The 21,956-nt window shown below is 47.1% G+C and overlaps 1 protein-coding gene across 1 annotated transcript in view; it reads left to right on the forward strand.

Annotated features, from left to right (window-relative positions):
• The window catches only part of Ercc4 (ERCC excision repair 4, endonuclease catalytic subunit), a 34,897-nt gene extending 14,383 nt beyond the window's left edge, over positions 1 to 20,514 (forward strand). The window contains exons 5-11 of the mRNA XM_021184804.3: positions 1,323 to 1,503; positions 2,470 to 2,598; positions 3,752 to 3,862; positions 6,085 to 6,685; positions 8,769 to 8,861; positions 13,964 to 14,076; positions 17,019 to 20,514. Of these exons, the coding sequence (XP_021040463.1) occupies positions 1,323 to 1,503; positions 2,470 to 2,598; positions 3,752 to 3,862; positions 6,085 to 6,685; positions 8,769 to 8,861; positions 13,964 to 14,076; positions 17,019 to 17,752 (1,962 nt within the window). The 3' untranslated portion in view covers positions 17,753 to 20,514. The remainder of the gene's footprint in view (positions 1 to 1,322; positions 1,504 to 2,469; positions 2,599 to 3,751; positions 3,863 to 6,084; positions 6,686 to 8,768; positions 8,862 to 13,963; positions 14,077 to 17,018) is intronic.
• The last annotated feature ends 1,442 nt before the right edge of the window (positions 20,515 to 21,956 follow it).

Below are 21,956 nucleotides of genomic sequence, written 5' to 3' on the forward strand. Positions count from 1 at the left end.
AGTTTGGGGTTTGGTTTTATGGGGCTGTTTTTGTTTTGGGACAGCTCTCACTATGTGGCCCTCTAATCTGTTATAGTGAATTATGAGCTCCAGAATGCTATCTTTAGGAAATTCCAGGTCACATTTACTTTAACACATGCTACTACTGTCTTTTAAATCCTGGGTCAGTCTCTGTGTCACTGGGAGCAATGTGTGGGTTTGTACAGAAGAGGCCACTGTACAAACATTCTACTGTGAAATGCTCATGTACAGAATGGATCCTGTGTGTTCTGTGTTCTCCTTCATCCTTACGTGTGAATAGCTTAGTGCGTGCTGATAACAAACCTGTTCTAGAAAAGCAGAGGGCTTTATTGAACACTGATTTCTGTCCAGTGTCGCTGACAGTGAGAAGCAAGGAGTATTTTAGACATTCTTACACTAATCACATCTGAATGTAGACAGAGCTTGCATCAGGTCAAACAAAATCTTGAGGATCCATACATCTTCTGACAAAGTGGTGTGCTGTTGTGGAGTGGCTCTAGCCTCCTTTCCCAGGTTGCGTCTGGTTTCTCGTGCATACACACCCCAGTCTGGAGCACACAGATACCGCCTCTGCTCAGTGTGTCTAATGAGATGCCCCATATGCTGCCATTTCTCTTCATTAGAATGAATCGCTGGGTTTTTGACCAGGCCGTTTCTGTCTGTGATGTGTATGACCATGCATGTTTATGTATGACTGCATATATGTGCATGGGCCACTGTGTGTTGTGTCTGTGCATGCTAGGTGCACATGTATATGTGTGTTGCACATGCCCCTGAATGTACAGAGGCCAGAGGAGACATGGAGCAACCAAAGGGTCTTCACTGAATCGAGAGCTAAGCTGACAGCCAGAATGTCTCAGAGGTCCTCCTGTCTTTGCCCCCATAGCTCCAGGGTTAGAGGCACATCCCATTTTTTTATGCAGGTGCTGGGATTTGAACTCAGGTCCTTCTGCACAATGGGCACTCTTAAGCTCAGAGCTATCTCCCCAGCCCCCTGACAGTAATGTTAATAGTAATCAAGGGAGCCTAACTCCATCTGGTCATAAAAATTTTAGCAATAAGACATTATGCTTGAAAAATTAACACATTATTAGGAATTAGTGACCTGAAACTTTCTAGCTACTTCCTTGGAAAAAAAATATTTAGGGACTCTAATTGTAGTAAAATGTGAATAACAAAACATTTAGCATCTTAACTATGTTTTTACATTTCCAGTGAATAACCCTTATGGAAAGTATGGCTGTGTAAAGAAAAGCCATATTGAACATATCCTAACAACAGTAAATTGTATTCTTTTTCAGACAATCCGCCATTACTTGGACCCTTTGTGGCATCAGCTTGGAGCCAAGACTAAATCCTTGGTACAGGATTTGAAGATACTAAGAACCCTGCTGCAGTATCTCTCGCAGTACGATTGCGTTACATTTCTTAATCTTCTGGAGTCTCTGAGAGCAACAGAGAAGGTGTTTGGTCAGAATTCAGGTGTGAGATTAGAAATACCAGTGTTATTCTAGGAGCTGGTGTGAATACTGTGTTAACGGACGGGGTGCTGTCTTCAGCTCGGGATCGTTTGCGTTTCATGCTCACTGCACAAGGATGGAGAGGTTTAGTGATTGCTAATGTTCCCACCCACTTAGCTTCTGTTCCGTATAATAAATATACCCATTCCCGACAGGTTTATTTCCAGAGAAGCGCTTTGTAGTGCAGCCTAATTTAGAAATAGGTTGTGTTCTGGGAGTTTGGTTGGTAGAAACTTAAAATTAATGTTACTCAAAGACCCCGAGGGAGGGTTTCATCCACTAGAATGTCAAAGGCTTATGAGATTCATTTAGAAGTACACACATGTACAGTGACTGTCATGCTAACTACCCAAGACCCTTGAGCCAGGGTCAAAATATGTGCAATTAATAATTTTCACTGCTTCTTCAGAACTTTCCCAAATAACAAAGTACAGACCTAGGGATATAGCATCGTGGTAGAGTGCATACATAGCCCACATAAGGTCCTGGATACAGCCTCCAGTGTCATGGGGAGGGATATAACACCATGGTAGAGTGCATACTCAGCACATGTAAGGCCCTGGATACAGTTCCCAGTGTCATGGACACGCAACAGTGATGAAGTACAGAGGTATGTGAGAAAGCACTCATTAGTTGGTGCTACTGCCTTAGACTATGCGAAGTTATGTGTGGTGTTCTCCAGTACCACCTTGGAAATGTCAACCAATGGTTATCTTAGAATTACTGTAAGCAGAGTTTTGAGATCTCATACCCATGACAACCTTGAGGAGTCCTAAAGGAGGCCCTGGGCCACGCTTTGAAAGCAGAGGCTACAATAGTCAGATGTAGAAGCAAGATGGCAGCCAGTGGTCTATGTGCGTCATGTGCTCATTAAGAGTATTTAAAACTGCCACTAATTGAAGCCCTGTTTTAAAACCCATTCTATTAGGTTGGCTTTTCCTGGATGCTAGCACCTCCATGTTCGTGAATGCTCGTTCCCGAGTTTACCGCGTTCCAGATGTCAAACTGAGCAAAAAGGCCAAAACATCAGAAAAGATGGCGAGTCCAGAAGTTCAAGGTCAGGCCTTACATGCATCTCTGTTCACAGTGGCCACAGTGGCACGAAGCAGGTGTCAGTTTAAAGCAAATGTAGCATCTTCTGCTATGCGTAGAGATGCTTGCACTGTGAGGGAAGAGCACACAGTGAAACCAGGGTGATAGCCATGGCCAGAGACCACCAGTGTCAAAGGCCAGACATCAACCAACTGTGTTCTTACTGCTACACAAGAACCATTTCAGCTGTTACTATCTTGAGCGCTAAAGTCTCGGTGAAACATTTCAGCATTTTTTGTAACTTTTAAAGAATAAAAATACAGTAGACAAAGGTGGGCTTGATTCCAGCTTCTATCTAGTAAACATCAAGACACTTTGTCTAGGGCCTGCCTGGGATGGGATATTTACTACCTAGTTTTGCCTATTTTAAAGATCTATTCAAAACAGTATATTCATATGTTTGAATACTTATAGAATAAAGATGTAGTTGATACCTGCTTTTATCTGTGTTCAGGATTGTAGAAAGCATAGGCTTATTAAAAATAATAAATACTGCCAGGCAGCAGCAGCAGTGGTGGGAGTCTTTAATCCCAGCACTCTGGAGGCAGAGGCAGGCGGATCTCTGTGAGTTCCAGTCCAGCCTGGGGCTACACAGAGAAATTATGATTCTAAAAGCCAAACAAAACAAAGGGAGGGAGGGAGGGAGGGAGGGAGGGAGGGAGGGAGGGAGGGAGGGAGGGAGAAAGAAAGGAAAGGGAGGAGGGGAGGGAGGGAGGGAGAGGGGAGGGGAGGGAGAAAGAAAAAGAAAGAGAAAGAGGAAGGAAGGAAGGAAGGAAGGGGAGAGGGAGGGAGGGAGGAGGGGAGGGGAGGGAGGGAGGGACAATAAGTGTTGCTGGCACCTAGACCTTGCATTGTGTAGCTGCTTATGTACAGCATCACAACTGACAACACAGAGCCATCTCACTGGCCATGCACATGGCCTGTCCACTCCGTCACCTCTGCATATTTCAGCTAGACTTGTCAGCAGGCTTTTCTAGGGAAGCAGCTCCTATGTTGAATGGTGGAAGCCCAAGGACATGTCCATTTACAGGGATGTTAGTTTTCTGCTGTGGGAAAGCCTTTGCCATGGTTCTAACTGAACGCCATACAGAATAAGGTTATCATTTATTTCTGTACAGAAACAAAAAAAGAACTGGTTCTAGAGAGCAATCCAAAGTGGGAGGCGCTGACTGACGTCCTGAAAGAAATCGAAGCAGAAAATAAGGAGAGTGAAGCCCTTGGTGGCCCAGGTAGGAACAAAGGAGCTGGTGACATTAGCCTACTCTGTTGTTTCTGAGACTGATTACACTGGCCCAGATTGGCTTGGAGCTTGCTTTGCATCTGAGGCTGGCTTTGACATTCTGATTCTGCTTCCTAGTACTAGACTCCAGGCAGGTGTTACCAAACCCACACCGTGCACAGGCGTTCAGTGTCAGTCGCCTTCATTCAAAGAGCCTTTCTCCAGGTTGGGTCATTTCGTGTTCATGAAGCACAGTCTTTACTGCTCAGCTTCTCGGAGCTTCTATTTAAAGAGGCAGCGTATTTCCATGTATGCATTCACCAGGTTTTAAATATAGACTCTCCCAGGAATCAGCTAATGTTTTTTCTGTTTTATATGCCTAGTCAAGTGTCGTTTCAAAGAAGCTTAAATGCCTATTGGCCGAGCCCAAGAAAAACAATTCCAATTGTAGGCCTTCTGCCTTCAAACATGAGCATGCTAACAGATGAGCACTGTAGACTAAGACAGATGTATAAATCACAAATAAAACTAGATAGAGAGTAAATGTGCATGTTTGAAAATACTGAGTCTTTGAACTGCAAAGTAGCAAAGGCAAGCCAGGTGGGGTGGTAGGCACGGGGAAATGAGAACAGAGTGTCATGACACTGTGAAGAGTCCACTGGAAAACTAATGACTGTGCACTAACCTAAATGCTTAGCTTTCCTAAAGTCGCACACGGGGCTGGAGAGACGGCTCCGCAATTAAGAGCACTTGCTGCTCTTGCAGAGGAGGAGAGTTCAGTCCCAGCACTCAGACAGCTCCAGTTTGAACTCCAGCTCCAGGGGATCAAATGCCCTCTTCTGCCCTCCACAGACATCTGCATGTACACGCTCACACATGCACGCACACACACACACAAAGTCTTTTATAGAAGTCATTCGCTCCTTACATTAGTAGATCCTGGCAATAATTACCCAGAACTTACAGTACTGTGACCCACAACTCAGCATCGCACATGCTCACTTAGGTGAAGTAAAAAGAATAATAAACTACGGAGTGGACAAGACTGTCTCCGGCAGACGATGAAGATGTTAACATTCATGTGTTTCCCTCTAGATTTCTTTCACGTGTGATTCACATTGTAATGTCATCTAGTGATCCATCCATCACTAGACCCATCCCTTGGCCTGCAGTCAAGGATAGCTATGCAAATGGCCCGACACAAAAGCTTATACTTGAAGCTTCATGAGGGGGCTGTTGAGATGGCTCCATGAGCGAAGCCTTTCCTGCCAAACCAGATGACCTGAGTTCATTCTCTGGAACCCACATGGTGGTGGAAGAGAATAGGGTTCTCTGACCTGTACACATACACTAAATACATTTAATAAAATGAATATAATTAAAACTTTTCATTAAAAAACTGAGGGGATTTGTGACTTTTTTTTTTTTTTTTTTAAATAACTTGATTGCATAGTTCTCAAGCAGCTAACTAGAAACTCATTTTGTAAACCAGACTGGCCTTGAACTTGGAGCTGTCCTCCTGCCTCTGCCTCCTAAACACTGGGACTTGAGGTGTATCCATGACATTGGTTTTTATAATACTTATTTTCACTTTACTTAGCTAACTATAAGTGGGAATTACACATCCATGGCAACTGTACTGAGACATCTTAAGCTTTGATATTAGTAACCTGCTTTCAGCTGGGTCTTTCATGCACATTTCTCGTTAGTCTTGGCCACCGTAAACTACACCAGTTTGCTCGTTCTTGGTGGTAATAACAGTACCGTCTATCATTGCTGATTTCTGTCTTTAGAATTTTAAATGCTGTTTTTATTGCTCTAAAATCAACCATTAGATACAATGTTCTCTGAGAATTGTTCTTCTACTTTTAAGGCTAGAAAATCACCTCCATCTTGGGAGTGGAGACAAGCCATCTTTCCTTGTGATTTAAGATTTTACATTTAACTCTATAATCCATTTGAAATGTATTTTAGTGTCTTAAGAGCCTCTGGAAAGTTATCCATTTGAAGTTTCCTTAAAACCTTGGCTCTCAACAGTTCTGGCTTGGGCTTTGCTCCGTGGTCTGTCCAGAGGTGAAAGCATGTGGTTGCTCCCCAAACCCCCTTTTGAACAATTTGTAAACTGGGTTCTTTAACGGAAGATGCCTTCCTTTAGAAGGGGACTCGGCGGCCCACTGGGCCGAGGATGTGAGCGAGCGAGCAAGCAAGTGTGCGCGTTCTCTCTGATTGCAGGCCGGGTGCTGATCTGTGCAAGCGATGACCGCACGTGCTGCCAGCTGAGAGACTACCTGTCTGCCGGTGCAGAAACCTTCCTGCTGCGACTTTATAGGAAAATGTTTGAGAAGGATGGCAAAGCAGAAGAAGTGTGGGTAAATGTTAGAAAGGGGGACGGCCCGAAGAGAACTACAAAATCTGACAAAAGACCAAAAGATGCCCCAAACAAGGAGCGTGCTTCCGCCAAAAGGGGGGCCCCTCTCAAAAGGAAGAAGCGAGAGCTGACTCTGACACAAGTTTTGGGGACCGCTGAGGAGCCGCCAGAGGACAGGGCTTTGGAGGAAGACCTGTGCAGACAGACCAGCAGTAGCCCAGAAGGCTGCGGGGGAGAGATTAAGCATGAATCATTTGATTTAAATGTGTCATCTGATGCAGCCTATGGCATCCTGAAAGAGCCCCTGACCATCATCCATCCGCTTCTAGGGTGCAGCGACCCCTATGCCCTGACGCGGGTACTGCACGAGGTGGAGCCCAGATACGTGGTTCTGTATGATGCAGAGCTCACCTTTGTTCGTCAACTGGAGATCTACAGGGCTAGCAGGCCTGGGAAACCTCTGAGGCAAGTCTGTGCCTGACAGTTCTGCAGGCTTTAATACAAAAACTGGCCTTCATGGTGGCTTTCTTACCTTTAACAAACCACGATGAGGCCGGTTTGATGCTGCTTTCTGGTGAATGAGAGAACGTTCCAGATGGATGTCAGTCACCCAGGCTGAACTGCAAGCCTCCGGCACCCCTGGCATTTTCCCGTACCCTGCTCATATTCTTTCTTTATGTCTGAGTGTGTCTCTTACAGGTACAGTTTCTGGAAAATCTAGGAAATTGATAATGTTCTGTGCAATACCAAAGGTAATATACTAATGGCTTAGCCAAATGCTACTAACCTTCTAAACCACCCTGTAAAATCTTAAATATTTTTCCTTACATGTATGGGTATGTGCACACCATCCCAGCTTGCAAGAGTTGTTGATGCCTTCCACCTCCAGGGACCACACTCTTAGACAGAGAACACCTCTACCTACTGAGCCATCCCACCAACTCCTGGCTTACAAACTTAAGTGACTCTGACTTTCTTTCTCACAAAACCAACATGTTTTAGGAATTACTGTACCAAGTTTTCTTGGGTTCTAGAAATATCTTTAAAATCTCCCAATCTATCAGATGAGAAAGAATACAGTGTTCTTACTCTCCAGCTAACTAAAGGGAAATAAATATCAGAATTAGTATCCTGAACTCAGCCTGAACCAGAAACACAGCCAAGAAAACCCTTTGTAACAGGTAACTAAAGCCACCTTTCACAGAAGACGCGATAGAGGCAGCACGAAGGTGCCCAGGGGTAAAGACCCTGGCAAGAGCATTGTCCGATAGTCAGCTACATCCCGCCAGCCTTCAGCTCCCAGGTAGCTCATGCCCACCAAGCTTCTTACCCTGTCAAGGGCAGAAGAGATCTGGAAATTCACTGCTCGCTCAGTCAGTGGGAAACTTGGCCTCAGAAATGGAAGTTGTTGGCTTTAGTCATATGGCACATCCATGGAGTAGCTGACATCTCCTAACTCATCCAATGACCTTCCCCTCCTAACTTCAAAGTAAGATGCTCTAGGGAGATTTGTGCTAAAAGTAAAGCCGGCTTAGAAGGAAATGCTTCTAATGGAGATGAGGTAGCGGCAACATGGCGCTCTTGATTCAGCCTCAGCCACAAATGAGAAAAAAGCAAGTTCTCTGTAGACTTGTAAAAAAACATTTATTTTTAATGGTGTGTGTGTGTGTGTGTGTGTGCCAGTTGTCAAAGATGCCAGAGGAGGGTGTAAAAGCTGGAGTTAGAGGCATCTATAAGCCACCCAACATGAGTGCTGGGAGCTGAACCCTGGTCCTCTGAAAGAACAGGAAGCACTCTTAACCAACAAGCCATTTCTTCAGTCGCAAGCCAAGGCCCTTTAGAAACAAAAAGGAAGGAAGGAAGCAAGGAAGAAAGAAAGGAAGGAAGAGAGAAAGAAAGAAAGACAGAAAGAATTAAGATTCCTGATACTATCCATGTGTAAAATGTTCCTGGCTCCCTTCTGCAGTGACATGGGTAAAGAGAACTGAGAACGTACAGAGGGTAAAGGTCTTAGCTGTTTAATTTGTTTGCTTGTTGCTAACACTGAATTTCCCTAAGCTGGTTCTAATGATGATTTCCCACTTCTAAGCTATCATTTGGCAGAAGTACAAAGAAAAAGTTACAAATGAAGCCTCCAAGAGATTTTGTGGGCTTCATTTTTTGTTTATAGTTATGAAGAAAGAGTCTTCTCCTCTAGTTCTATCTCAGTGTTTACCTGAACTGTGTTCCTCCTTTTGCTGAAAAGAAAAAGAAACCTCCCTGGGTGACAACCCTAGGACCCTTAGCAGGCCAGTCTGGTGCAGCCTGAGGGAGCCTGCGCACTGGGTGAGGGCTGGGGTGGAGGAGCTGCTCAGTGATGGGGGGGGGGGGGGGGGGGCGGGGTGGAGGGCAGGAAAGGCTGTGCAATGGGGCCGGAGAGGCTTGCTCTTCCTTGGTGTCTGTGACTTGAGCCTCCAGGGCTGCTGCTCTAGATGCTCCACTGTGCTGTACCTTACAGGGACTAAGATTACATCTTTGCAGCTTAAAAGAGTTCTGTCTTAACCCACAGGGTTTACTTTCTTATATACGGAGGCTCCACGGAAGAGCAGCGCTACCTGACTGCTCTGCGGAAAGAAAAGGAAGCCTTTGAAAAGCTCATAAGGTGAGGTGGGTGGCCTGTCCTTCTGGGTCCTACTCTGGTAGGAATATTAAACGGCTCCCAAAGAAGTGGGTGGGGTCATGAGTTGGGAGATGCCTGGTGCCCAATGTCTGCCTGCTGCATATTCCCCTCCTCTTCCTTCTCTCTTACCCGTGCAGTTACTCACTGTGGGTTTAATGAGTAGAATACAAGTTGTATCTCTTACTGAAATACTTGAAACCAGAAGTGTTTCAAATGTTGAGATATTTCCATATAGGTAATATATGTATTAGTGATGTGGCCTTAAGGTCATTGGAGGCAGCAAGCTGGGTAAGTGCCACCTGCACAGGGTTGGACATGGGATTTCCAGTTGTGCCGTTGTGTTGGCCAGCCAAACACTTTACAGTTCGTAGCATTTTGAATTTCAGCTTTTTCATATCAGAAATGTGTAAGGGAAACTGTTTTTGATGGTCAGCATCAGACATGCCACAAAACACTGTTCTAGGAAGGATGCTCTCCAGCATCCTTCTTTTCTTTTCTTTTTTTTTTTTTTTTTTGGAGACAGGGTTTCTCTGTGTAGCCCTGGCTGTCCTGGAACTCACTTTGTAGACCAGGCTGGCCTCGAACTCAGAAATCCGCGGTTTGCAGGTGGGCTGCCACTCTATTATGTCTGGGAAGGACTTCTAACCCCTACCCTACCTCCGTTCTGACCGCTGTAACTAAGTGTGTGCTGTCCTTCTGAACATGTGTATCTGTTTTTGAGTATGGAGGCCATGTTCCCAATCCTGGTGGTTTCCAGTTTAACAGAAGGAGCTGTTTGTGGGACAGTCACAAACTGGCTGGCAACTCTCTTATCCCTAAGCATCTGGGAGATCAGATGACTCACCAGGTCATACCAAAAAATTGTAGTGGGCTGATGATCTGAGGGCATCCTAGAGCTGAGGCAAAGAAAGCCCAGGCCAAAGAGCAATAGCTACGACTTCCTAACGGGCTTCTCATGCCTTAGACATGGGCAGTAAAGCCTGGCGTGGAGCTAGACAGGATCCCAGAGTGGACAGCATCCTACGGAGTTGGCTATGGGAATTCAGCATCTGTCTACCCAGGTTAATCTAGCGCAGACATTTCTAGCAATGGGTATTTATAGTTCAGTCCACTGGGATGTCACCCTTCCCTTTACGTCTTCTAGAATAGGGGCGTTTCCTTGAAGCTGCTAGACAGGTAGCTTTGTTACTCAGTCCACTTAGCCTACACAAGTGCATATGGAATTGTTTCGTGTGTGTGGGTGTGTGTGGGTGTGTGTGTGTGGGTGTGTGTGTGTGTGTTTAAAAGTGATTTCAAAAGTAATGTCTTATTACACAAATGACCTCTTATTTACAGTTCTCAGAGCCCCTGCCCTCTGAGTGTCCAGCGGTGACATTACTTACTGAGCATCTGGTACATGTAAATACTGTGAGGACAGGGTCACATTGATCAGAGGTTCAAAAGCTCAGAGCCTGGGGACTCTGTGGCAGCACTGCATGTTGCAGGTGGCATGCTGCACTTACTCTGGTAAAGCTGTCTATGAAAGGAGACAGGGATGCACTTGTCTGCTGAGAGGAAGCTGGCAGCAAAGATAGGCTAAGGAAGAGAAAGGGGCAGATTTGAGAAACACTTAGGAGACGAGTCAGAGACTCAGCACCTTCGGGTGGGCTAGCACCTCCCGCAGCTCTTACTGCCCTAAAAAGATTCTGTCTCTGACTTTGCTTTGATCACAGTAATTGTCATCACATTACAAATAAACACCTAGAGCTTACGTGTCCTTATTAGGTCATTGGTTTTCCTGTGTCAGGGTCACCAAGGTCAAGAGATCTGCTTGGAAGGAGTCATAATTAGGTTGTCCCAGCAAAAGGACACAGCTAAGCATCAGCAGGGAAAGTCACAGAGTGAAGTGCAGGAGCCAAGCAGGAGTGAAGTTGTCTGAACCATGGAGGTGCACTCAAGCCCACCTGCAGCTACAGGCCGCAGCACATGCAGAAGTGGCAGCAGGGACGCCCGTGCAGCCTTAGTGTCCACAGTCTTCACTGAGGCTTGGTCTCATAGGCACAGCACCCATGTGACCGACTTTGTCTCTCCAGCTACAGCATGCCAGAGCAAAAGCAAGCACTCAGCAGCAATCACAGGGAGTATACAATGATCAAACACTTGTCCCCGTGACCCCAGGCCTGAGGTACAACACACCCTCGAACTAAGGGTGCCCCAGAGCTCAGTGCTTGGGACCTAGCTTTGGCCCAGCTGTAAGCAGGCAGGCCTTTCTTGGAATTTTGCCAAGCTTCAGCACCTGCACTCTTCTCTATTCAGTTGTCTCTTCTTTGGTACCTTGTTGTCACCAGGGAGATGATAGGCTATGAGGCTAGAATGCCCTAGAGGATGCCTTCATGCTCCAGACTTGGATCTTTGAGCTGCTGCCTCTCCCCTGGTTCATCAAGGAGCCTAATTGAGAAAAAGATGTTTGGAGTCAATTGTGGTAATGTGCTGTGCACCTCCATACAACTACTGGCTTATACAAATGACTGGTCATCAGAGGCAGAGCCATCATCAGGGTAGAGGACCCATGTAGCATCCATGTGTCCCGGGTCAGTTCCCAACCCATGAGAAAACACACATCCACTTTAATGGTATTTCACCTAAAACTCAGGGCCTACTTATAAATAGTCTTCTGCTTGCACAGCAGCCGAGTGCTCGCACTATGTAGAGCCTTAGGACACTCACTCTCCCAGAAGATTGGGTAGTGGTGTTTGTTTTTAAAAACACAAAGCTACACATGTGGTGCATTGCCAGTAGGGCATCTGCACCTCGCCTGAACTTGGGAGAAAGTTTACTGTGACACTAAGAGAGCAGACTCTTGCCAAGACCTCCATGGGAGATGTTATAAGAGCAACACTGGGCTGCTATTTAAACTAACCAGAGAGCAATGAATCAGGCAGACAGGCAGCAAATGAGGGCTGCTTAGCTGCTTCAGAGAGAGTAGACTGCAGACAAGTAAAGGGAACAAACTTAGTTGCTGGAGAGTAAGGGCAAGGTGCTGCCTGGTGAACAGGGAAGAGTCAAGATCGTTTGGCTTCGCTGTAAGAAACTTGCATTGCAGAAGAGGACTTACCTGGATGCCACACCTGAGCTCCTCCCTCCCACCTCACATCATCATTAGAGCCATCCACATATCATAGACCATCCTAGCACTCCAGGCAAGCCTGGGCTACACAATAATAAGAAGGAAATCAGTGATATGTGAAAGCAACATCCGTGCCTGCTGTGGACAAGGAACGGGTACTGTTGGCATGGTGATGCCTACTAAGCTCCCGGGTGCTGCTCAGCAAGACTTGCTTTCTTTATGGTCTGCAGTTCCTTTCTGGGCTGTGAATTTTCTCAGAAGTGGAAACAGCACCAGCCTCATTTGAAAGCAGACCTTTGGTGTCCCGTGTGACCCTGGTACACCATAGCAGGTGCGGGATGCCAAGAGCCCACCCAGTGCGTTGCATGCATATCGTAGTCAGTCTTTTCAGATAGATTTATTGGCATTATCCCCATTTTATAGATAGGAAAACAAATTGAGGCAGGGAGCCACCAAATGACTTATTCCAGGTCACACTGCCAATAAGAACTAGATCTTTGCTCCTGTCTGTGCTATATCCACCCACAGGCAGCACATTCATCTGGAAGCCCCCCCCCCCCCCACACACACACACTCCCATGTGATCTGTAGCTTAATTTGTGAAAGTGGTAGATAGAAAACACAAACATTTTAGAAAATAATATTGAGGATTTGCTGGCTGTGTTCTTGATAGTTTGCCTTTGTCCTCTTGGGTACATTGGGTGTGACCGGGAGTTGCTGCTGGGGTCAATGCCAGGCAAGGGTGTGCTCCCAGAGCCCTTGGCCCTGGCCTAGAGGATTGTATGAAAGCCATTCTGTTGTCCACAGTGTGAAAGGGAGCTGTGCTTTGGAGCATCTCAGACCTGGTGGGGACACATCCCTCTCACAGCTCCTTGGTCTAACCTAGCCCCAGTCTGCTGAGGTTCTCAGTTCTGTGGGTTTGTTCATGGTGGCTTTCCTCAGCTCTGCTGCAAGCCTCAAGAGAGAACGGTCCAGCTCTCCATGCTCTGGCCCCAGGCATAGATTAAACTCTTAGGACTTAAGCCTCTTGAGGTAATCATCACACGCTCCCTGGTTTTAAGCAGGAACCACCACGCTCGCTGTACTCCGGGAACAGTCCTCCTAACATATGTCTATGCGATACTGGGTCACTCTGAAGACTAGGAGGATTGCATGATCATATTTGTTACGTTGTTTGTGTATATTCATGCATGTATGCATATATACTGTGTGGAGATCGGAAGACAGCTTGCAGGGGTCAGTTCTCCTTCCACCAAGTGGGTTCTGGAGCTTGGATTTGGGTAGTCAGGCTTAGTGGCAAGCACCTGGACCACTTAGCCATCTCGCCAGCCCAGTGATCACATTTATATCCTGATCCCTTAACCCAGAGCAGGGAACACTCCAGGAGTGACTGCTGTCCCCAGATCAGTCCCCAGATACTGATTGTTGTAAACCCTGACGTAAACTTTATTCTTGTATTGACCTTGATTCTCCTTTGAAACTAAAGGTGAATGATGGGGCCTCCCACGTGGACGGGGAGGGGACCATCGTGCCTGCATTTTCTTTGTCTTTTTCTTAATCACTGACTAAACTCTCCCTCCCTGGGACCTGAAAAATATCTGACTTTCAATGATTTAATTTGTTTTCCAGTGTTGACAGTGCCTTAGCCTTACAGCCGAGTGGGGCAGGCTCAGCCACATGACAGACACTAAAAGAGCTTCTTAATAGCAACTCTAGAGGGTGGGGAAGGAGGCCAGCGGTCTGTTGCGCTCCTCCGGCCAGTCCTACTGGTTGTTTCTTTCTAATGTATCTCTTGCATTCGCCTTACCCTCCAGTCATATATCAGAGACAATCCTCCTGCCTCAGCCTCTTGAGTCTTGGATTACAGGTGTGCACCCCTACTGCCAGCATGTAGATTGTCTTAGAGATTAGATTTTTCAAAAGATTAATCTAGAACGTTGAGATCACTCAAATGGTGCTTATGGTATTTGTTCCCCAGGGAAAAAGCTAGCATGGTTGTCCCCGAAGAACGGGAAGGCAGAGATGAGACCAACCTGGACCTAGCAAGAGGCTCAGCAGCCCTGGATGCTCCCACGGACACTCGGAAAGCCGGTAAGCCCTACCCTGAACCATGTCTGCCTTCTGGGGTTTTTTTTGTTTTGTTTTTTTGTTTTTCGAGACAGGGTTTCTCTGTATAGCCCTGGCTGTCCTGGAACTCACTTTGTAGACCAGGCTGGCCTCGAACTCAGAAATCCGCCTGCCTCTGCCTCCCAAGTGCTGGGATTAAAGGCGTGCTCCACCACCGCCCGGCCATGTCTGCCTTCTGAGGAACCAGAGCCACAAAGCTGAGATTTTTACATAAACTCTTTTTTTGTTTGTTTGTTTGTTTTGTTTTCTTGTTTTTCAAGACAGGGTTTTTCTGTATAACCCTGGTTGTCCTGGAACTCACTTTGTAGACCAGGCTGTCCTCGAACTCAGAAATCCGCCTGCCTCTGTCTCCCGAGTGCTGGAATTAAAGGCGTGCGCCACCACCGCCCAGCTACATAAACTCTTAAAACCATGAATCAGGCAAGGGAGATTGCAAGGCTGTTCTTGCAGAGAACTTGAGTTTTCAGTTCAGCACCTACATCAGGCAGCTCATAACTACCTGTGACTTTAGCACCATCCTGTGGCCTCTCCAGGGACATGCACTCCTGTGCTGCATAGAAACCCATGCAGGTACACACACACACATACACATAATTAAAATAATAATAAATGATTTTTTTAATGAGAAGAAAATGATTTGGGGAGGCAGCAGATGAACTCTACCAGTGAAGCCTTCAGAATGCTGCCTGGGCTCTGTGCCCAAGGAAGCCAGTTGGCTCACACAATAGCTGAAGGACAATCCCCAAGTCCCTCTGCCTGTAGTCTCAGGGTCGCACATTACTAGGACTCCTTAATTAAGGATGCACCCTCCCAGCTTCAGAGCATTTTCTGCTTCTTGGTATCTCTCCAGTTCTGGGTGTTTGGCATGCCACCAAGGTCTGCTGGACTCCCAAGTGCAGCATACTTATTCACAAGGACTTCCACCTCCATGCAGGCTGCCATCAGCCAAGCAGCCTGAGAGAAGCAGTAGGGTCAAAGAGGATTTAACCTCTGCTGACATTGGGTCCATTCAGACCACTGGGCCGATGAGTTCAAGCTTCCATGTTCTGCCTGCCACAGGTTCAGAAACAACAGAACTAGCTGCTCATGCACTGAAACCCTGAGACTTAAGGACTGACTGACTGACTGACTTCCCTCGTTCCTTCCTTCCCTCCTTCCTTCCTCCCTTCCCTGCCTCCTTCCTTCCTTCCCTCCTTCCTTCCCTCCCTCCCTCCTTCCTTCCTTCCTTCCCTCCTTCCTTCCTTCCCTTGTTTTATCGGTATTTGTCAGGGACTAGAGAAATGGCTCAGAGATTAGACTCACTTGCATGAAGGCCTGAAAATCTGAGTTCCGTGGCCCATCCCTCGAGGTAGCAAGAGAAAAGCCACCCTGAGAATTGTTCTCTGGTCTCCACCCATGTGCTGTGATGTGTGGCTTGAGATGCTCATTACAGCCGCGACTGTGCTGGCCTCTAATGTAGAGATTCTGCTTCTGTGCCTGGGAACTGGGGTCACATCCCAAAGGCACGTGGTAGAGAAGGTCCTCGGGCCACATGCTCTAGGGAGCACTGCTTCAGAATATCTGGATCCTTTTTGAAGCAGATACTTAACTCTGCCTTGCCTGGTAAGCTTTTGGGAGGAACTGTAGCCTGTAAGGCAGGGTGAAGGAGGTGAGGTCATGCTGTAGGTACCACATCCAAAGCACATCCTAGAGCTCTGCCCTTGGGAAGCCTGAGTTTCCTGTTGTACTGTAAAGCATTGCACGAACTTGGTGGCTTGAGAAGCACACACTGACCTCATGAGTCTGCAGGCTAAACAGAATCCCATTGGCCGTCACTCACTAGCTTCAGGGCTGTTTTCTTCCTGGCAGGTCTGTAGATGAGTCATCTCCTGGTTTTTCCAGTGCCTAGAGTCTACCTGCATTCCTGGCTCGAGGCCCTTCCTCTACCTCACAGCCATGCTGGTGTCTTCTCTGACCCTGCTGCCTCACCCTTTTCAGGTCACTTTGTCAGTTCTCTATGGCTCATGAAACAACTTAAGGCAGGGGGTAATTGGACCTATCTCTAAAGGTCTCAGTCCATACCCAGCCAGCCTTGTTGCTCCCAGGCCTGTGATGGGTCAGAACACTGTAGGGGAAGGTTGTGGGCATGAAAGCGGTTGATTTGTGGCAGCAAACAGACAAATGTCAGGGTCTGTGCAGGACACCTCTCGGTGGCCTGCCCCAGTGGTCTGCCTCCTCTGATGGCCCTCCCTCCCAGCAGTCCATTCAGCTGTGACTGACCTCACGACCTTCCCCTGGCCTCCACATACGGGCTCAATGTAGCTACACACATACACACATGCCACACACACAAACTCACATACACATGCTCACACATATACACGCAGGTAGCACACATACCCAAATGAGATTGTTCTTAAAGCAACAGCATTAACATCCCTGGAGTTTGTTGAAAATGCAGTTTTTGAGCCTTTGATCCTACATCTGCCGTGTTCAGAATCTGCTTGCTAGCATAGCCCCAGGTATGCACACCAGTGTGTAAGAAGCTGCTCCCAGCGTCTTCCCTTTCCCATCTCTAGACCCAAAAGTTAATGGCAGCAGCTCAGAAGGCAGTCTTCTTGGCCTTTATTGCACATAGGGCCTTATTGCATATAAGGCCCAGCACATACAAACATACTCTTCATAAGGGGGAAGAGAGGAATCAGAGAGAAGGTGTTTGTGTGCCATTGTAAGTTGTAACTTTCCTATTGACTCCATTTAATTTGGGGGAAACTACCTCTGCTTTCTCTATAAATTCTATTTTTAGAATGGTAGAAAGTATTATAGCTATTCATCCGAGCTATTCATCAGAGACATTTAAACCTATACAAAGCGTCTCTAAGTACTCTTTCTTCCCTGTGACCCGACCTAAATTCCCCTTTTCATAGGTGGCCAGGAGCAGAATGGCACCCAGTCCAGCATCGTGGTGGACATGCGTGAGTTTCGGAGTGAGCTCCCATCTCTGATCCATCGGCGGGGTATTGACATAGAGCCAGTGACTCTGGAGGTGGGTGATTACATCCTGACACCTGAGCTGTGTGTGGAGCGCAAAAGTGTGAGCGACCTCATTGGCTCGCTGCACAGTGGCCGCCTGTACAGCCAGTGCCTAGCCATGTCGCGCTACTACCGGAGGCCTGTGCTGCTCATTGAGTTTGACCCGAGCAAGCCCTTCTCCCTGGCGCCACGAGGTGCCTTCTTCCAAGAGATGAGCAGCAACGACGTGAGCTCCAAGCTTACACTCCTCACCTTGCACTTCCCGCGTTTGCGGCTGCTCTGGTGCCCCTCGCCCCACGCCACAGCCGAGCTGTTTGAGGAGCTGAAGCAGAACAAGCCACAGCCTGATGCGGCCACAGCCATAGCCATCACCGCAGACTCAGAGACGCTGCCTGAGTCGGACAGATATAACCCCGGCCCCCAAGACTTTGTGCTGAAGATGCCCGGGGTCAACGCCAAGAACTGTCGCTCCCTGATGAACCAAGTGAAGAACATCGCAGAGCTGGCCACCCTGTCCCTGGAGCGGCTCACAACCATCCTGGGGCACTCGGGAAATGCCAAGCAGCTGCACGACTTCCTGCACACTGCCTATGCAGACTTGGTCTCCAAAGGCAGAGTGAGAAAGTGACTGCTCTCACATAGCTATTTATTGATCATTTGCATAGCAATTCATTCTTTTCCAGGGCGTTCTGTCCCCCGGGGCATTGGTCCAGAGCCAGAACTTCCCCTGGGGCTCTGTACTGAGGTGTGTGCCTGTCTTCCCTTGCTGGCTCTCGCCCCTCTGTGCTCTGTCTGGGCCAGGCCTGCACTGATCCATTTTCAATAAGGTGTGGTGAGATCTTGCCCCTTGAAGTAAGCACAAACTATGTTTACTTTTCAGGCTGGTAAAAGCACTGCACCACGGTCCTAACACTGGCTGCACAGGGCTTGGTGGGCCTGAGGCAGGACTGCTGTTGCTTCTTCCCCACCCACACAGAGACAAACTAGCCCTCTAGCCTCCTAGTCACCAGGTATATGTAACATGTACTGTGACTCGGTTGTGTTTTTCACAGAATTAATTGCTTACGGACAAGATTGGATGAGGTAATAAAGGGCTCCTCAGAATTCTTGGTTTCTCAGTGTTTGAGCTCCAAATTCCTACTCTAAGCCCAAATGACAAGTCTAAGAGTCCCCCACTTCACTGGTTTTAGATGCCAGTGCCATACCAGAAGCACACAGGGCATCTCTGCCCTGCCCGTGGTCATGTCCTGACTGCTTCTCCTTTCCTGGGTGAGGACTGGATGTGAGCAAAGGTGGGCCAGGTGCTTTCTAGATGTAGGTTTCTCTCCTTCTTATAAGGTATTGGATTGTGGATAAATGGGCAAATCAGTTCAGAGAACTCGTAAGGATTCAAAAGAAATACATGGTGTTTGGTTTTCTGATACTTTTTTTTTACACATTTTTAGAATCTGACTTTGTTTCCCAGCAGCATTTTGCTACCTTTGATGTTGTTGTTGTTGTTGTTGTTGTTCAAAATTATAGATACTGATGAGTTCCTAGGTAGCTTTTAAAAGCTAGGTCAGCACTGTGGTTCCGAGCTGCTTACATAGAGCCTTGATAAGAAACGATCCTTGATTCGGGCAGTGGTGGCGCATGCCTTTAATCCCAGCACTTGGGAGGCAGAGGCAGGTGGATTTCTGAGTTCAAGGCCAGCCTGGTCTACAGAGTGAGTTCCAGGACAGCCAGGGATACACAGAGAAACCCTGTCTCAAGAAAAAATTAAAAAAGAAACTATCCTTGCTTAAGCACCTCTCTTGGTGTTCTTAGAACTATTTGAGGCGAGCCTACTTAATAGTAGCCATCAAGGCAAACCTGGTAGCCCACAGCCCTAACTAATCCCAGCTCTAGGGAGACAGAAGCGGGTAGATCTCTGTGACTTTAAGGCTAGTCTGCTCTATATAGTGAGTTCCAACTTAGCCAGGGCTATGTAGTAATACCTGTCTTAAAAACAAATGTGGGGCTGGCAAGATGGCTCAGTGGTTAAGAGCGCTGACTGTTCTTCTGAAGGTCCTGAGTTCAAATCCCAGCAACCACATGGTGGCTCACAACCACCCGTAATGAAATCTGATGCCCTCTCTGGAGTCTCTGAAGACAGCTACAGTGTATTTACATATTTATTTACATAAATAAATAAATCTTAAAAAAAAAAATGTGGTGGCCATCAGCCCTGTCCTCAGTAGTCCTGACTCTCTTTGGTGAGTGCTCACTGGACTGTAGGCCTACAGCTGTTTGGGAGCCCTGTGGTGTAATCCCCAGTTGACAGGGGACGGGAAATGCTCTCATCCAGCCCTCACCAGGTCTGCGTTGTTGAGATGCAGGGACTTCGTGAGGAGGGAGGCTCTGTTCCGGACTTCGTTTGCTTCTCCGGTGGATTTGCTGTCACACTGCCTTGGAGAACCTGTTGAGGGAAATTCTCCATTAGTTTTGCTTGACTTTAAAATGTCTCCTCAAAAGGATTTTAAGAAAAAGATGACAGTACAGCCAGGCTTTGGCAAAAATTGTCACTTTCCTTGGCTATGTTGCCCTCATTCTGATGCTATTTCCTGTCTGGTTCTGAGCTATGGCACACAGTTGTCCATCCTTTTCAGCAGGACTTGGTAGTCTGTACCATTGGGCTGTTGGAGTACTATTTTATTTTTGTTGTTTTAATTTATGGTTCCATAAGCCAAGACTTGGTAAAAGGGAGAGAAAACTGAAATATATTTACTCATAATGGGGGGGGGGGTTATTTAGCATCTTCCTCAGCTTCCTGGGCAAAGTAAAAATGTCAGTGCACGGTCAGAGGGTGATTTTTGCCAGCCACGCACCAGTGCACAGGTTTGCTCTGAGTCGCTGCTTCTACCTGGCTCCAGTAACACATGCTCTGTGTCATCAATGGGATGTCCTTGGCTGCTCCTTCCTAACATGCTGTGACGTCTCCTTAACCAAAGAAGCTGGGGGGGAAAGCTGTTGTCCTTTGGAAATACCAGTTTGTTGAAAATGGCAAGCATGTGGTGTCTGGGGCATCCAAACAAAGGGTCAGCCCCTGTATTTTTATTCCTTTTAACTCACAGGTTGGAAGAGGTAAATTGTTCTTTTGATAGCCCAGGAATTTATTATTATTTCTTCAGCAAGTTTAATTATACTTTGAATTGGGTCACCACAGTGGTGTCCCGTTGGCTGCCTCTGCTTTGAATGTCCGTGCACAGCCCTTTCTAACGTCCAGGAGACCAGTTATTTTTCAGCATTGTATCCTCTGAATAAAGACTGGCAAACTATTGAACCATTTCTTCACATAGACCACTCGTGCCTTCTCCCATTTAATCCCCTGCACAAAGTCAAGCAGTGCCGCAGACCTTTGTGGTGACAAAGCTATGGCCAGAGAGCTTAAGTAGTTAGCCTATGATTGTTATTCATAAAACCATGATTTGAAACCCACAGGGTCTCATGGTCTGACTTCAGAGGCCGTAATGAAGCCTGAGTGTGGGAGGCTTCCTGTGGAAGGGACTGTTTGGGAGTGGGGAAAATAATGTGGGTATCCATTTTCATGTCTGTAGTTCCAAATACCCTAAGGGAAAGGCAAACAGGCTTGTTTCCCAGTCAAGATTGGGCAGAGGGCAGAAGAATGCTCAGAGCCCCGCCCAGCCGCCTGGTGCCTCAGACTTTGAAAGGTTAGGCACCTTCTGCTGGTTGATTAGGAAGACAGATTTTATACCTACAGAGAGAGAGAGAGAGAGAGAGAGAGAGAGAGAGAGATTTTTCTAACTGTGGCAGCGCTTGCCCGTGTTCTGCACTAGCACTCAGGACTGAGGCAGGAGGATGCTGAAATTCAAGACCAACCTAAGCTGTATAGCCCTCGTGGATTCACTCGTAGCAAGTGATAAGAGTACTCTTGGTCCTTGCCCAGGAACTGGAAGAGTTGCTGGGCACCTCTGAGCCAGCCCTGTATGTTGACGAATTACTTCTGCATAAATTTCCAAGTCTTTGATTTATTTCTAGCCAGTCTTCACATCTTCCTGGTAATCTTATTACTTCAGTTACATAAAAAACCACGACTCTGTGTTGGGTCAGGAGAGAGAGATAGCTCAGCGGTTAAGAGAACTGGCTGCTCTTGCAGCCGCAGTTTGGTTTCCAGCACCCACGTAGTGGCTCACAACCATCTGAAACTCCAGTTCCACAGGATCCAAATACCCTCTCCAGACCTCTTCAAGTACTAGACACACACAGTGTACATATGTTTATTTAGGCAAAACACTAATAAATACAAAAGTAAATAGCTTTTTATTGAAAATAGATTCTTTTCTCATCCTACCACAGTATTCTCTCCATCCACTCTTTAGAAACTCCCCTCTGTTTCCTCTTCAGAAAGAGTAGTCCTCCCTCCCAAGAGATGATAGCCAAACATGATGAAACAAGATACAATTAGACACAGTAAAAGCCCTCGTATCCAGGCTGGAGGTGGAACCTCAAAAGCAGGCAAAAGAGTCAGACACACCCACTCCCATTGTAGGAGTTAATGTAAGTTAATGTATGGCCATAGCATACAAATGGAAGGCCTGGTGCAGACCCTTACAGACCCATGTTTGCCATTTCAGTCTCTTAGGAGCCATGTGAGCCCTGCTTCCTGGATTCAGTGGCTCTGTTCTCCTTGGTTCTCCATCCGCTCCAATTCCTACAGTCTTCCCTCCCCCTAGTCCACGGGGTTCTCTGAGCTCTGAGGAGGAACCCATCAGAGACCTCCAATTTAGACTCTCACCATATTGCTGGCTGTGGGTCTCAGCTCCTGCTCCCATCAGCCGCCACAGGAAGCAGAC

This window comes from Mus caroli, unplaced genomic scaffold (assembly GCF_978045245.1).
Source record: "Mus caroli unplaced genomic scaffold, Mus_caroli_1 scaffold_17, whole genome shotgun sequence".
NCBI classification, from domain to species: domain Eukaryota; kingdom Metazoa; phylum Chordata; class Mammalia; order Rodentia; family Muridae; genus Mus; species Mus caroli.